The 14,186-nt window shown below is 43.5% G+C and overlaps 4 protein-coding genes across 5 annotated transcripts; 2 read left to right on the top strand and 2 right to left on the bottom strand.

Annotated features, from left to right (window-relative positions):
- Nucleotides 1-507: 507 nt before the first annotated feature.
- BCIN_14g03200 (hypothetical protein) lies at nucleotides 508-2,924 on the top strand. The gene is made up of 2 exons (XM_024697148.1): nucleotides 508-1,058; nucleotides 1,113-2,924. Exons 1-2 carry the CDS (start codon nucleotides 934-936, stop codon nucleotides 2,470-2,472), a joined length of 1,485 nt encoding a protein of 494 aa, XP_024552963.1. The 5' UTR covers nucleotides 508-933; the 3' UTR covers nucleotides 2,473-2,924.
- Nucleotides 2,925-3,661: 737 nt separating this feature from the next.
- BCIN_14g03190 (hypothetical protein) lies at nucleotides 3,662-7,668 on the top strand. 2 transcript variants are annotated; one of them, XM_024697146.1, is made up of 12 exons: nucleotides 3,662-3,923; nucleotides 3,973-4,103; nucleotides 4,230-4,833; nucleotides 4,893-5,114; nucleotides 5,169-5,327; nucleotides 5,619-5,709; nucleotides 5,767-5,991; nucleotides 6,046-6,302; nucleotides 6,359-6,395; nucleotides 6,445-7,269; nucleotides 7,344-7,388; nucleotides 7,492-7,668. In XM_024697146.1, exons 2-12 carry the CDS (start codon nucleotides 4,030-4,032, stop codon nucleotides 7,536-7,538), a joined length of 2,586 nt encoding a protein of 861 aa, XP_024552962.1. In that variant the 5' UTR covers nucleotides 3,662-3,923; nucleotides 3,973-4,029; the 3' UTR covers nucleotides 7,539-7,668. The 2 variants fall into 2 exon arrangements, with proteins under 2 accessions (XP_024552962.1, XP_024552961.1); XM_024697147.1 differs by having other exon boundaries at nucleotides 4,893-5,327.
- Nucleotides 7,669-8,805: 1,137 nt separating this feature from the next.
- Nucleotides 8,806-10,194, bottom strand: BCIN_14g03180 (hypothetical protein). The gene is made up of 2 exons (XM_001551287.2): nucleotides 9,766-10,194; nucleotides 8,806-9,628 (listed from the first exon to the last, which is right to left on the bottom strand). The coding sequence occupies exons 1-2, from the start codon at nucleotides 9,960-9,962 to the stop codon at nucleotides 9,109-9,111; spliced, it is 717 nt and encodes a 238-aa protein (XP_001551337.1). The 5' UTR covers nucleotides 9,963-10,194; the 3' UTR covers nucleotides 8,806-9,108.
- Nucleotides 10,195-11,399: 1,205 nt separating this feature from the next.
- Nucleotides 11,400-13,696, bottom strand: BCIN_14g03170 (hypothetical protein). Its single transcript, XM_001551285.2, has 2 exons — nucleotides 13,169-13,696; nucleotides 11,400-13,111 (listed from the first exon to the last, which is right to left on the bottom strand). Exons 1-2 carry the CDS (start codon nucleotides 13,635-13,637, stop codon nucleotides 12,420-12,422), a joined length of 1,161 nt encoding a protein of 386 aa, XP_001551335.1. The 5' UTR covers nucleotides 13,638-13,696; the 3' UTR covers nucleotides 11,400-12,419.
- Between the last annotated feature and the right edge of the window lie 490 nt (nucleotides 13,697-14,186).

The raw sequence follows: 14,186 nt of genomic DNA, 5'->3' as shown, positions 1-14,186 counted from the left end.
AAATATTCAGATGAGAATAATGTATTGGAAAGAGAGGATAGTGAGATCTGTACCCGATTCACATCATACCATCATAGAGGCATCCATCGAATGTACCATTTATCGGCCAAAGAGAGGCTCTAAAACATGAGGCAGGTCACATTGAAAGCGAAAGTTCAAACATAACTCGCTGGTGGAAATCTCACGGAAAAGGACAAGACTGCCGGCAGAGACTTTCCGTATTTCCTATAGGGCTGCGACGTAGCGACAGAGTAGGATTGTTCTCGGTGGTTGCTAGAATCAATTTCTCTTCCATGATTGGGCTGTTCGGTATACGAAGGCAAAAGAGATATTGGCATTGTTACGGTATGCATGCGCCATATTAGATCCGCCCACTCATTGGTCTTCAAAATCGGATGATATTTGGCAATAGGTTACCAATGTAGCGGATCACGTTGGAGAATGAATAATTGAACCGTCTTACATTGGTAAAAACGGTAAGCCATGGCCGCAATTAAGCTTTCCATTGAGTGAGTGGATTCGAAGCGTGGGTACCAGGTATCACAGTAGCATTATATATGCTTAATTACGCCTGTGCAGCTTTATTCTGACATCCTGATGGCAAGATTGCTGTTTTCCTTTAACTACACATAGCATGGGGGGCGTAGAAGCCCTGATATTATATGGTGGTCAGCACTACCTGTACAACCTTGGAAGCGTATCTAGGTATTCAAAGTGACGAATTAACACGACTGGCAACAAATGTACAATAACCTCAGGAATCCTGTTACTGCGAAATCGTTCATACCTACCACAAGTTGTGATCGTTCTATATTCTCTCGGGGAACATAAGGTTCCATACTACAAACATTATATTTTTGTTCAGAGATCCTCTGTTTTTGCCAAGCACGGATAAACTCATCCTCTACAGCAATTCAGCCTAATCAAGCACCTATGGCCGATTCCTCCTCCTCATCAAGGCCTCGAATGGCAAAGTCGTCGAAGGAGATCAAAGCAAAATCGCCACATCGATATAGAATATGCGGAACGCCTGTTCGAACAGGTTGCAGGACTTGCAAGTAAGTGAAATCATCATGGAGCTTCTATGAGAATTTCACTCACATTCATAATAGGATCCGTCGAGTCAAATGTGGAGAGGAAAAGCCATTTTGTAAGAGGTGTACTTCCACTGGACGGCATTGTGATGGATATGAGATTATCACAGACGTGAAAAAACGAAATTTAACAAAGAGCAAACCTTCCATACCGGCAAGTGTTCAGTCAAATACGCTCGAAGATTCGTTAGAATCGAATATATTGGATTTTTTTCGTACGTATACAGTAGCCGAGTTTGCCGGAGACTTCTCTACTGAGTTCTGGGAAAGGAGGATTTTTCAAGCTGCTACCATCGAGCCGTCAATCCGTCACGGCATTCTCGCACTAGGAGCCATCCATAAGAATTATGCCGAAACCTACCAGAAGCCTCAAACCATAGCTGAAGAGCCAACACTGGCCCAGGCTTTTGCTTTCCGTCAGTACACAAAAGCAATTCAAATTTTGCGTCAAGCAATGGTTCGCGAGCCTCACTCACTAGACATGACATTGATTTCATGCATTTTGTTCATCTGTTTCGATTGTCTCGTAGGCGACCAAGCCGCAGCACTGGTTCATCTCAAATCAGGACTTAAGATCCTCGACGATATACATGCTACGAATTCCCCCTCCTCAACTGCAGCACAATGTGCACGGGACTATTCCCCACTATTGTTGGTACTAGGAGGACAAATTGCCGCGTTCATCAATCCCAAAGCTGGGGTAGACAGGGGAGCATTCTGGGCAGCGATGAAACGGGCCGGTTGCTCAACCTCCCAATTCACTCCTTTCCAGTCACTTGAAGAAGCTCGCTATTCATTACGGACTCTTGGTGCAGACATCTTGCATGCCCGTCACACAAATTGGAACTACGTCACCGAAGAAATAGTCATGAGTGAATTCGGTCCCATGGTACGAAGCCATTACATGGCGTTAGAAAATTGGTCAAATCGTCTAAACGCATTCATCGGAAGAACTTCAAGCAATCAAGATACCACAGCTACTGTCTCCACAAAACCAATTCGCATTCGCGGTGTGTCATTACTCAGAGCCCACCATCTTCTCTTCTCCATGAACGCCGCAGAATCGCATACGCCCGGGTCCAAGTTCGAAGAAATGCTCGATTTGTCCGAGGCGCTGGTTCTGGAAGATAAAGCTTATTGGAGATCGCAATCTATGCCAAGGTTCATGGTCGATACTGGATTAATTGTTCCACTAGTATATACAGCGGTGCGCAGTGCTGATGTTCGACATAAAAGAAGAGCAATTGAGATACTGGCACTGGCCCCTGGAAGAGAGGGGCTATGGGACACTCAGTGTGCGATTGATATTGTGGAGGGAGAGCTGGCCGCTGCAAGAGGCCAGAGTCCGAGACTTCGGATTCCTTACTTTCATGATTAAGAAGGAAAGAAATGCAAGAGTAATAGGTCACGTTTCCTGTGTGGGTTACAGAGTAGGTCAATATTTCATATCACATGGATAATTGGTCGATCGGCCAATAGGCCATAGATACTTTTTCTCAAGTGCGTGATACCTGTCGCTGAATATGCTCATCTCAATTGAGGTACGCTTATAGATCTAAATATGGGTGGAAGGATTCCAGGGTGCATTTCCGTAACCCATTTTATTTTTCTATGCGTTTGTAAAATACTGGTGTTATATTTTAAGTATCACTTGAAATGCAGATTTCAACAATCGTTTCCTCGCCAGCTAAGGAAAGTTTACTACGTGAGATAAATCCCGTTTGGAGCGTACAAAATACTAGGCCCTTACGAAGTACAACATCGAGCTGAAGCCAGGCGATAAAGCCCCCAAGCCACCCCAACCAGCAATATTTCCACTACATCTTGGCAGCAATACAGACACAAAAATCTTGGTAAAGTCCCTATTTTCGAATAATTTTAAACTTAGAACACCATGACGACACCAGTACACTTCGCTGTAGACTGCTGGAAAGACCCTTGAGCCTGTTGTACTCGTCTGCCTAGAACGATCTCCATCCAATTCGTAACTCACAAGAACGATTTTACGTAGGGTTGCTGGGGTTTCAACAGGGGTACTGATGACAGAGGAGTGGTATTGGTAGATAAGCTTAAAGAATATGCAAGGTGATATATACTCCGTAGGGGGTGTTCCTTGATGTAGCCCGTAACTACAAGCTATGTAGATGGCGAGCAGACCAGCACGCTTGAGCTGCCAAATCTCCAGCTTGTGGAATTTGTATCGAACCATCAATTGAGAACTGCGCACTGCACAGTAGGTGATTCATATGCGATCTTCTTGGTGCCTTTCAGAGGGGAGTATCTCGAACATAGCTAGCGAGAAGAACGATGACAAGTAATAGCATGCCAACAAATAGTTACTGAGGGTGCGAGAACTGTACTTTGTACCTCGTAAGAGAGCTATCATATTGTTTTCTTTTAGATACACAACTGGCAGCTGCGATATGCCTCACTGTCACTCAATTTCCCAATTGAACCAATGGATCGAAAATGTCGATCCAATCATCGGGGATATCTGACAGGGGTCCTAGTTTCGATGTGGAGCTACGCCGCATAGCACCCTCGCTATAACGTGTTTTGGGCCCTTAGCATGGTATCTGCAGATGCAAACTTCCAACAATAGTACGGAGATGGGCCTCTAGGTCCATTTGTCACTAGCAAGAGTGGAATTTCGTGCGGGAAAAAATTGAGAGTGAGAAGAAAGAGAGGTGGAAGGATTCAATCGTTTTCTTGTTCAGCTACCACGTACTCTTTTTTTATTTGGCTAGGAAGTTTTTTTTAGTTTGCGAAATTAAGAGGCCTGTTTCATCATGGAGTGTACTGCTCTCGGCCTTCAGCCTTATCGCATTTGTAAAGTTACATTGCGGCTTTGAAACTGCTGATGCTGATAAAGATCTAGAAGTGTGATTGAAGTTTGGATGCGAGTTGGTAGCTCTAGAACTACACATCTCTCGAAATGGCGGCGAGGTTTTCGAGATTGTTTGACGATTGGGATCAGGATCATAGGGATATAACTATGCTAGAGTACGGGTAAGAGAAGCTTAAATTTCTTCTTAACTTTAGCTTTTGGCGCATTGATTGAGGGGAAAATATTGTTATCGGATGAACATTGGTTTGAATATTTGTTTGCTAACCTTTGAATTGGTGTTTCCACAGCCCGAGTGTTAATGAATCACCACCCAGATATCATTCTCCGCAAAACAGTACAGAATACATATCGCCATCAGCAGATCTATCCGAAAGACCAGACCTACCAGAACCAGTCCTCGAACCTGCGACTCCCTTTACACCTTTCGATGATGTGATATCATCTCGGCGTTTACTGGATGGCAGAGGTAGTTATGCCTCTAGTTTCAGTCCATCTTTTCCCTCCGCACACGATTATCAAGCCTTGGAAGATGTAGGCCGAGAAAGTCTTAGCGATGATCCATCTCCAGGGGAAGCACGACTGCGAAAGGGTTCTGGCGTGACTTCGAATATGAAGAAAATATGGAGTAAATCGACAGCTTTTACCAAACCACGTCTTCAATCTTCATTTGATGGTCATTTTGCACAGGGAAAAGATGGGTGGTGGAAAAAACAAATGTTGGTGGATCGAAGTTTAAGATCAATGGCGGGGTTTACGTTTCTGTGTACTATTATCATGTTTATCATAATGGTTGCGTACTTGCCCGCTTTTAATTCTCGGCTGAATAAACAGAGCACGAGTGTGGGTGGAAAGGATGGGGAAAGCTGTCATAGCATGGAGAGTAGGAATATTGTGAGTAGTGTTTTGATATACAAGGGCTTGGGAAGCCTGCTAATTGTTCATTTGTACAGGCTGTTCATCTTTTCATCAATATTGCAGCGACGATGATTTTGGGCTGTTCAAATACCTATCAGCAGTTAGTAACTGCTCCTCTGGTTGAGGAGATTCCATTCATTCTCTCGAAAAATGGTGATGCAAAATGCGGTACAAACTCACCCTGGAATATCAATGTCAAAAAATCGGGAAAATTAAAGGCATGGGGTTCATGGTTATTACTTATTTGCACTTCAATTGTATGTTTCAAGCGAGTCCTTGTTGAAGGGGTAGTTTTATTGATTGTTTTACAGCCAATTCATTTCCTCGCAAATTCGGTCATTGGACCTTCGTTTTACGTTGAGATGCCAACCAATGTTACGTATTTGTACAATGAAACCTTCTCTCTGAATTCTTATCAATCGTACTACTACGAAAATTCTTACTATATGGCATCGTATGATTCTGCATGCGTAAGTCAAACTTCTTTTTTGGAGCTTATTGGTGAGTATTAGGCTTTCAGAACCCAGGGATTTTGGCAGTCTGGATTGCGACCTACCCTACCAAGGGAAGTCTCTCATCTAAGGAGCCAATCATAATGTTCAAATCAGTGATACATGGGCTAGCTTTATCTTTCCTTTTCTTCGGAAATTGTAATTTGACACCCAGTCTGTTGATTCCAACTGTTAAACTCCCGGAACTAAATCTACAGCTAAGCTTTCCCGGATTCTCGGTTGCCAAACTAACGAAAAAATCACAAATAGTGGACTGCTTTTAGAGCCGGGTTGTATGTTTTGCCTAACAACATGTCTCAATTGAGTGATCAATACAATACTGCGACCCTCGGGCAATCAAGTGAGTACTTTCAATTCTGCTGAGACTCATGCATGACGCTGACAAACGACCTTGTAGCATCTTTCGAAACCGTTTTGGTTACCTATAATCAGAATTGTACGGCGTATAAAGGAACAGGGACTGTTGATGAAGCCCTAGCAGAGGTCAATTACACCGGCTCGTATGCTTGGTCGGGCCAGTATTCCAAGGGGGACTGTGCCTTGCGACGAGGTGTTTATTGTGAACTCGAAGACCAGCTACCAAAGAAATGTCGATTGAATGTTCGGATGCAAGCTTGTTTCAGCATGTATCCCCTCTGTCCTAAATTCCCTGAATCATTATTCTGACGATTGTTAGCACTGTTCGGATGTCTCCTCATTAAAGCCATGTATATGATCGGACTGAATTATCGAGCAAGACACAGGGTAAAGAATCATTGCTTGACATATGGAGATGTGATAGTTGCATCTGTCATCAATCCGGATTTGAAAATTCATAACGAGTGTTTACTCAACTCTGGGGATGGCTATCGACATAAAGTGGTACACCAATGCCATAAACATTGTAAAGATCCGGTGCCTTCGACGACTGGTGATGATATAGGTCACTGTCAGGTAATGTAATCTTGCCACAGCCTTCTAAATCCTACTAATCTCTCATCTTCCTACAGAAATGCAAGAAGTTCAATGAGACCGACAAAGCTGCTGGTGAATTCTAACAATCTCGTCGGTATGGATCTATCACTAACACATCTAGATTTACCGCATCCAAGCATCGCGATAAAATACAAACGTTCACTCCTTTCCAATCTCGGTTCCACGGCAATAACTCAGATGATAATCCTCATGTTTTGCTCCTTCGCAATGCTTGGCGTCTCCATCATGCTCATTACTCTAATGGTCAGCAAGACTACAGATTACAACCACTACTGTCACAACCCCGATTACAACCCCTCGGCCTACAGCGAGTGCGATATTTCACTCTCGCAAACTCTCAAACAAAGCTTCGGAACCTGGGGAGGCTTCTCCTCCAGCGTCACTCTTGCATCGCTCCCCTCTGACAAAATCAGCAGTGAATTAATCGCCTTTGCTATTTCCAACGGCGCACAGTTTCTTTTCAGCTTGCTTTACCTATTGCTCATTTACAACATCACCTTGATTTCCATGGAACACGAATGGGGCACCTTCGAAAGCGAGCGCAAAAGACCCAGAGCGACAATCGTATCCGGGACCCCCTTTGAGCAATCCTACTTCTTGCAGCTCCCCTCCAAAATCCTCCTCCCGCTCATGATCTTCGCCGCAGCCATGCACTGGCTGCTCGGCGAATCCATCGCAACTTTCGAATCCATCTACACGGATCCGGCATACGGCGTCGAACATTCGGTGTATTATGTCACCTATGCCGCGTATCCGATCTTCCTGAGTACGGTGCTGATGATTGGCCAGACGGCGATTTGCTGGTGGGCTTTTACGTATAGGAGAGAGGGATTCATTCCGCAGATGTATGGAAGTATCAGGGCTTGTTGTGCGAGCACGAGCGAGCTTGAAGATTTCGGGAGGGGCGGAATTCAGTGGGGGGATTGTGAGTTTTTTCTTCTTCTATTTGTGATTTCGCTCTCGATGTGGACTTTGGACTAATTCTTCTGCGTGTGAAAGTGGGAATGGGCGAAAGATTTAGACATGCTGGGTTTTCTGCTGATGGTTAGTACTCTCACCCCTCTATCCCCATCCCCTCTTCTCTCCATCTACATCTATATCTCCCCCTCCAATCCAAACATCCTAACCTTCCCTCTCGCCCCCACAGAACCCGGCAAGATCATCCCCGCAGAACTATACTGCGGTCGTAGTTGAATTACTTAATTCTATACCTTATCCCATGTATATTTTCTCTCTCTATTCTTCATGTACAAATATATGTATCAATATAAATATAAATATCAGCATCAATACAAATGCAAAATATATCGATATACCCACTTCACTCTGCTGCTTTCATCTACCCGCACTATGAGCACATGAACAGATATCATCGGGGGGTAGTCTTTTTTTTTTTTTTTTTTGATCTAGTTGTTGATTTATAAATGAAGTGAGATTCATACATACATACATACATACATAGATATGCTATCTTATATTTCCGTCAGAGTCTCCCTCGTAGGTCATTATCTGGACAAAAGATCACGTCCTCGCGTCGACATCCCGAGATAATTCTAGATTGGTATTGATATTAATATCAATATCAACATCTGTAGGTTCTCTGTAAGACTCTGTCGTGTTTCATCTCATCTCGGGAGTTTCTGTATATGAGGGATTCTTTAAGATGGAGATGGAGATTGAACATAATAAGAATTAGAATTAGAATTAGAATTAGAATTAGAATTAGAATTTTAATGTCAATATGATATAATATAAGATTCATATACAATACTATACTATACAATACTATATTATATTACATTATATCAACAATCCAGCCAGTCGACTCATCCAGTTGCAATCTCCATCTCCATCTCCATCTCGGCTGGTGGGAAGGAATAGAATATTAATGCACATCTAAATGTCATATCGAATCATCGATGGGGAAATTAGATAATTCATGTAAATATATAGATATATATATAGGTAGATATATAGGTAGATATATAGGTAGATATATAGGTAGATATATAGGTAGATATAGATTCGCCATTTACTTTTACTTTTTCTTTGTGTGTTTTTATTTTATATATAGTAACCTTGAGATCTTACTTTGTGTACTACTTTGAATTCAGATCCAGATTCAGATTCAGATTCGGATTCAAAAGAGGGAGGGAAGAGGCGTGAGGGCTTTATCTATCGAGGGTGTGTGGATGGATGGATGGATGATCTTCCGTGATACAAGATCGTTCATGGGGATAGAGGGGTAGTTTATTGAGAAGGAGAGGGAGAGGGAGAGGGAGAGGGGGGTTTGAAGGTTGGGGTATGTATATATATATGGAGTAAGGATTAAGGGTAAGGATAAGGATAAGGATAGATGAGAATTTGTTTAATCGGGGATTAAATATCAGGGGATCATCAGATTGATGAGGAATCAGAGCAAGAAAGGCATCAGACACATGTAAGATTGAAGTTTCATTTATGAGACTTATTTATTATTACTGCGATCGATGTCGCTGCTATGAAAAGAGGTATGTGAACTAGTGTACACCAAAGCGCCAATGTGTAGTAAGTAGTATGGTATCTCGCTGGAAAGGTACAGATGGTATAAAGGAAATGAAATGTCGTAGCGGTCGTATCATTATGTAAGTTCTCGTCTCCTCTTCTTTCGTCTCCTCTCCTTCCATGACTAGATTCATTTTCATCTAGCTCATCAATATTTTTTCCAAACCCCAAATTCTCCCATTCTCGACCTTCCTCATTATATCAGAACCCGGCTTTCCATCTAGTATCTACTACGTCTCTGCCAAAAGTGTCTCTTGGCCGGTCTCACACCCCCCACGTAACCCTTCTCGGCAACCGCACTCCTCGTCTTCTTCTTGTGCATTCTCTTACTCAAGCACGTAACGAAGACGACCACGGCGCCCAAAAATCCCGCAATCGTAGCCGCCAAGATACACCAAATGCCCACGCTGAAATAGGCGTGACTTCCGCTTCCATCTCCATTAACATGGTTTTTGATAATTCCAAACAGGGCAAAATCGCACGCCATGGCTACCACGGCAATGATGAATGAAACGCCAGATACGAGGGCGGCGAGGAACGAACCAATGAGTCCGGCGCCGAGCGCGAGGAGAAATGCAATAAACATAACTCCGCATGCGATGGGGTGGAGAATCATAACGCGCGTGAGGGCTTTGGTGGTGTCTTCGCTGGCGGTGCTGAAATCGGTAGATTCGATTTGGGACATGATGGCAGCGGGGTTGTAGCCGATGTGTTTTTTGGTGCAGTAGTCGTTTCCATTTCTATTTGGGGGAGATGGGTTAGTGTGATGTTTTTTCTGGGGTTGAGTTCTTGTGTTTTTGGTTGAGGTGGGTGGGATGAGATGCGATGAAATGAGATGAAACGAAGGGAAAGGGAAGAACAGAAAAAAGAAACTTACGAATCAACATCCAAAACACAATATCCAAAAGTGCCAAACGAAACGACGGAATTGTGGGAATCGGTTCCATTTGTCAATTTGACTTTCAAGATTCCGATATCGTTGATGACGGGAGCGGAAATGGTGGTGATGAGCAGGAGGATGGAAGATGCGAAGAGGAGGAATGTGCCGATGTGATGGAGGAAGCCGGTGGCCATTTTGAAGGTTGGTTGGGAGGGTTGTTGAGGGTTGAGAAGTAAGAAGTTGTGGTGTTGATTGGAAGATGTAGATGTAGATGTAGATGTAGATGTAGATGTAGAGAGTAAAAGTATTTAGGAAGAGAAGAAGGAAAACAAAGTCCAAAGTCTTACTAACTTTGACTCTATTCAAGTCTTGATAGATACGGTGTAGATAGTAACTTACTCGATCTGTAATGGTATGTAGTCTATCAGAAAAAAAGGGGAAAAGAAGGGGAAAAGAAGGGGTCTTTTAAGCTTTTCACATAATGATATTCTTGCAACAACCAAGCTCCTCCTCCTCCTCCTCCTCCTCCCCCAAGAGAAAGTGACATATGAAAGTGGTGCGTTGGTCGCATATCTCGATTCTTGATTTCAGACCTGTTGCAAAGAGAAAGAAAAAAAAAGGTTGACAAACAAGGAAATCAAGCAATTGCATGGGTTGGTCGACAAGCACCAGATTGACTGGGGTTCTGTGGGTGGTGCATCGTCATAGCTTTGGTCTTGGTGCCGGCATCCATGTTGTGAAAAGACTGGGCATTAATAAAGTCATGGGAGTGAAGACTGATGTGAATGTTGGTATGGCATTAATAAATAGAGTGAAGTGTGATAACGTGATCGATCTATTCTTCTGGAGTCTGTTCCGAGTGAAGTGAAGTGTGAAGTGTGAAGTGAAGTGAAGTGTGAAGTGAAGTGAAGTGAAGTTGCATCTCGTCCGAACCTTTATGTCATCATGTGATGGCCAAGCCCCCCAATACCTACTAGGGATGTCAACGTCAACGTCCACGTCCACGTCAACGTCAACTAATTTAGCCGATACTGGGGAAAAAAACTAAACAACAGACGACGCACTAATTTACTAAGTAAGGACTTGGCAGCGTGCGCATGTTTACACTTCATGTCTAACCTTATTATACTATGAACATCAATTGTCGAATGGGCAGGTGTGCACAATACTCACAATGTATCGATCACGTTTTTTGTACTTCTTCTCTACTCTAATACAATATTTGGCCCCTCAAACAAAAAGACCTTCATCTATTCATTCATTCATTTGTGACCAGGTACGTCCTGGTCCACCCGTCCTACCAAGTGTGCCCAGCGTCACCTAATGAACAATAATAAAAACTTGCGCGCCCCCCTGTAAGGCTGTGCGACCCCTTATCAGTAATGCGCAGAGTACAACACGATAGATGATATATGACGTAGCAAATTCAGGGGGTCGTGTAGTGCCGTGGTCCCTACAGAATATTCTTATTCTTATTCTTAGGATGGGTCGATTGCGAGGATCATGTGATGTGAGTTGATGGTTTGGGAGAGTTCATCCATGAGTCTGTGAGTCTGTGAGTCTTCGATGCCAGAAAAGAGACATCGAATATATTCAACTCTTTCTTCATATTGGTGATATGCTTGTACGCGTGTTTTACGGTTATTTAGTGTGTGTTTAGTACCAAGTGCGCAAAAGACCCTACTCGATTCATTCCAAGTCATGTGATAGATAGTATAGGTTATCTAAGACGATCTAAACTCACACCTCATGAATTGGCAACATCACAAAAAAGAAATCGTGGAAGAAAAAAGCCCCATTCTCCCCAACGCCAAACGTCATTGATATCATGCATTTCACGGATGCTGTTGAACCATGTCAGCCCGATATCGTCCCCGAATCTTATTCATATTATGGCGACTCAAACCCACAGCAAAACGAGTTGGAGCTTTTCGATATCACCAGAGGTGAGGACTATATTAAATCTACAGTGTACTACTACTCGTGATGCTAAGTATCCCTTGGAGCACCAGGAAGGAACAACGAAGGCTTCTCGAACGAGTGGGATAGTGCTAACAACAGGCACTGGTTGACTCACTCCACATGATTCCAAAGAGTCCTGTCTCCATACGACCGGATCCTCAAACCCATCAAAACCCATAATAATAAATCATGACCCGCAAGGCTTAGATCAATGTATGCCAAGACTGAGGACCCATCAAAACGAGAAATGTGATAGTATCGACCTCAATGGGAGGTTTTCAGCTAATATCATTCATTCCATGTTGCTTGTGGGAGATCAGTGGAAGAGAGTCCAGATGCAAGGCGAGTGAGTATGCTTGATTATGTCGTCTACATGATGCTTGTTGAAAATGCGTGGTCGTTTTTCTGCACCGACATAACACCTATTCAATAATAGGACTTTTATGAGCAGTCATATCTTTCCATTCCATTATGGCTCGAATGCTATCAATAGTGTCGATTATCGTCAGATCCTATTTAAAACTTCCATATACAGAATGAAAATTCCTCGTCGGAAACATTCAGACCACCTCGCAATATCCCGCGCACCAAACATCCAACTACTCACTCGCCTTCACCAACCTTTCTCAATTCAAAAAATACAACATGAATATCAATGTATGTACAACAACACGCCGAACCTCATTCTCTTACGTTAACTTAAGGAGCGCTTTCGCATTCTCGTATGCCAACTTCGTCTTGGTAAGTGTGTTCATCTCCAAACGGTCAAACCATCCCGCAATCTCCACCGTATCCTCAAATGGATAGTCTACACTAAACATTACTCTATCCTCTCCTGTTCTCTTAATCGTATCCACCAATGTTCCTGCATCTTGTACACCCGCAGTTGTAACATAGAAATTGCGGAGCCAGTACTCTTCCATCGTAAGCGTGTTGTTGAACAATTCTTTCTTGAAATGTCTCAATCGCTGATCAATACGTGGAAGGAAGAATGGAAGTCCCTCTCCACAATGTCCGAGTACAATTTTAAGAGTAGGGTATTTATCCAGAGTTCCTGAAACCATGAGACGGAGAGCATGAGCACCTGTCTCGGAGGAAAATCCCCAAGGAGATGAACCCAAGAATTCATAGCCTTTGACGCTGAGAAGTTGGCTAGGGGCTGGCATACGTGGATGCAAGTAGATGGGGACGTCTAGCTCCACTACTTTTTCGAGGAAAGGCTCCATGCTTGGGTCATCGAGATAGACGATGTCGTTTGCGGTACCGTTGATACCTCCATTGTTAGTGTAGCCACCAACAAAGGACCCGACGCCTCCGAGTTCTTTGACACATCGTTCGAGTTCAGTGGCGGCCTTGGAGGGTTCTTGAAGTGCGTTGCTACCTATGGATTTTGTTAGTCTCGTTACAAGTATAAGGAAGGGAGATGTAGGTTACTTACACCAAAACTCAAATCTCCCCGTGTAATTTGCATTATTCTTATAATTCTTATACAAATAATCATTCACATATCCTGCGGCATAAGTCGCATAGGTAGCATTGAAAACCCCCTGGATACCCGGGCCTCCAAATGTTAAAACGGAAATGCTGATGTTCGCAGCATCCATATTGGCAATGCGCGAAGGAATATCGAGCATCTTCTCACCTACATCGGCGATGTAGACGGAATCAGAATATTGAGGTTCGTTGGTGTTGGGATAGTAAGGAACAGTATAGAGACCGTTAAGGAGATCATTGCCAACATGTTCTTCGAGGGCGATTTTACCAGGAATGGACGTGGAGGCATCGTAAAAAGTTGGACGGCCAGAATTCAAGACGGTTTCTTGAGGTGTATAGTCTGCAGCTGATATGGAAGGAGTGAGAAGAAGAGTTGCTAAAGCAGCTTTCCCAAAATTACAAACGAACGACATGATTCCAAAAGTATTAAACAAAAAACACACACTTAAACTCAAATACTATTCACAAACACACCTTTTCTCAAACCCAAGATCTCTAGCAAATCCTCATCTATTTATCTCCCCCTCCCTCGGCATCTCGCCTCACAACCTCTAAAATTACAACCCGGAAACGCATTACTCCATCCGGACGCGTCCACCCGCATCCCTACTTCCACGAGGCCCCGCATTTCCCCATATGAATAATTTGCACCGCCCTTTCCGCACCTATTCTGCAAATGCATCGTTCCCCGGCCTCGTCCCCGATCTCCGACCCTGCATCTTTGGTCCTTCCGCCTCTCTGATTTGAGGAATTTCAAATGTGTTCAATCTTATTGATGTCCGGCTTGCACGTGTTTCATGCATAGGGAGATGCAGACTGCATTTCAATTTCAATATATAGTGTCGGTTCCTGCTCCCCTGGATAGGAGTGCATGTTCTTGAATTGGTATTTGACATTTGATATTTGATATTTGATGCCAAGCCAAGCCATAGAAACGGGGACGCCCGCCCGGTCCACATTTG

The sequence above is a fragment of the Botrytis cinerea genome, chromosome 14, assembly GCF_000143535.2.
Source record: "Botrytis cinerea B05.10 chromosome 14, complete sequence".
NCBI lineage: Eukaryota > Fungi > Ascomycota > Leotiomycetes > Helotiales > Sclerotiniaceae > Botrytis > Botrytis cinerea.
This window is presented reverse-complemented; position numbering and strand designations above follow the sequence as displayed.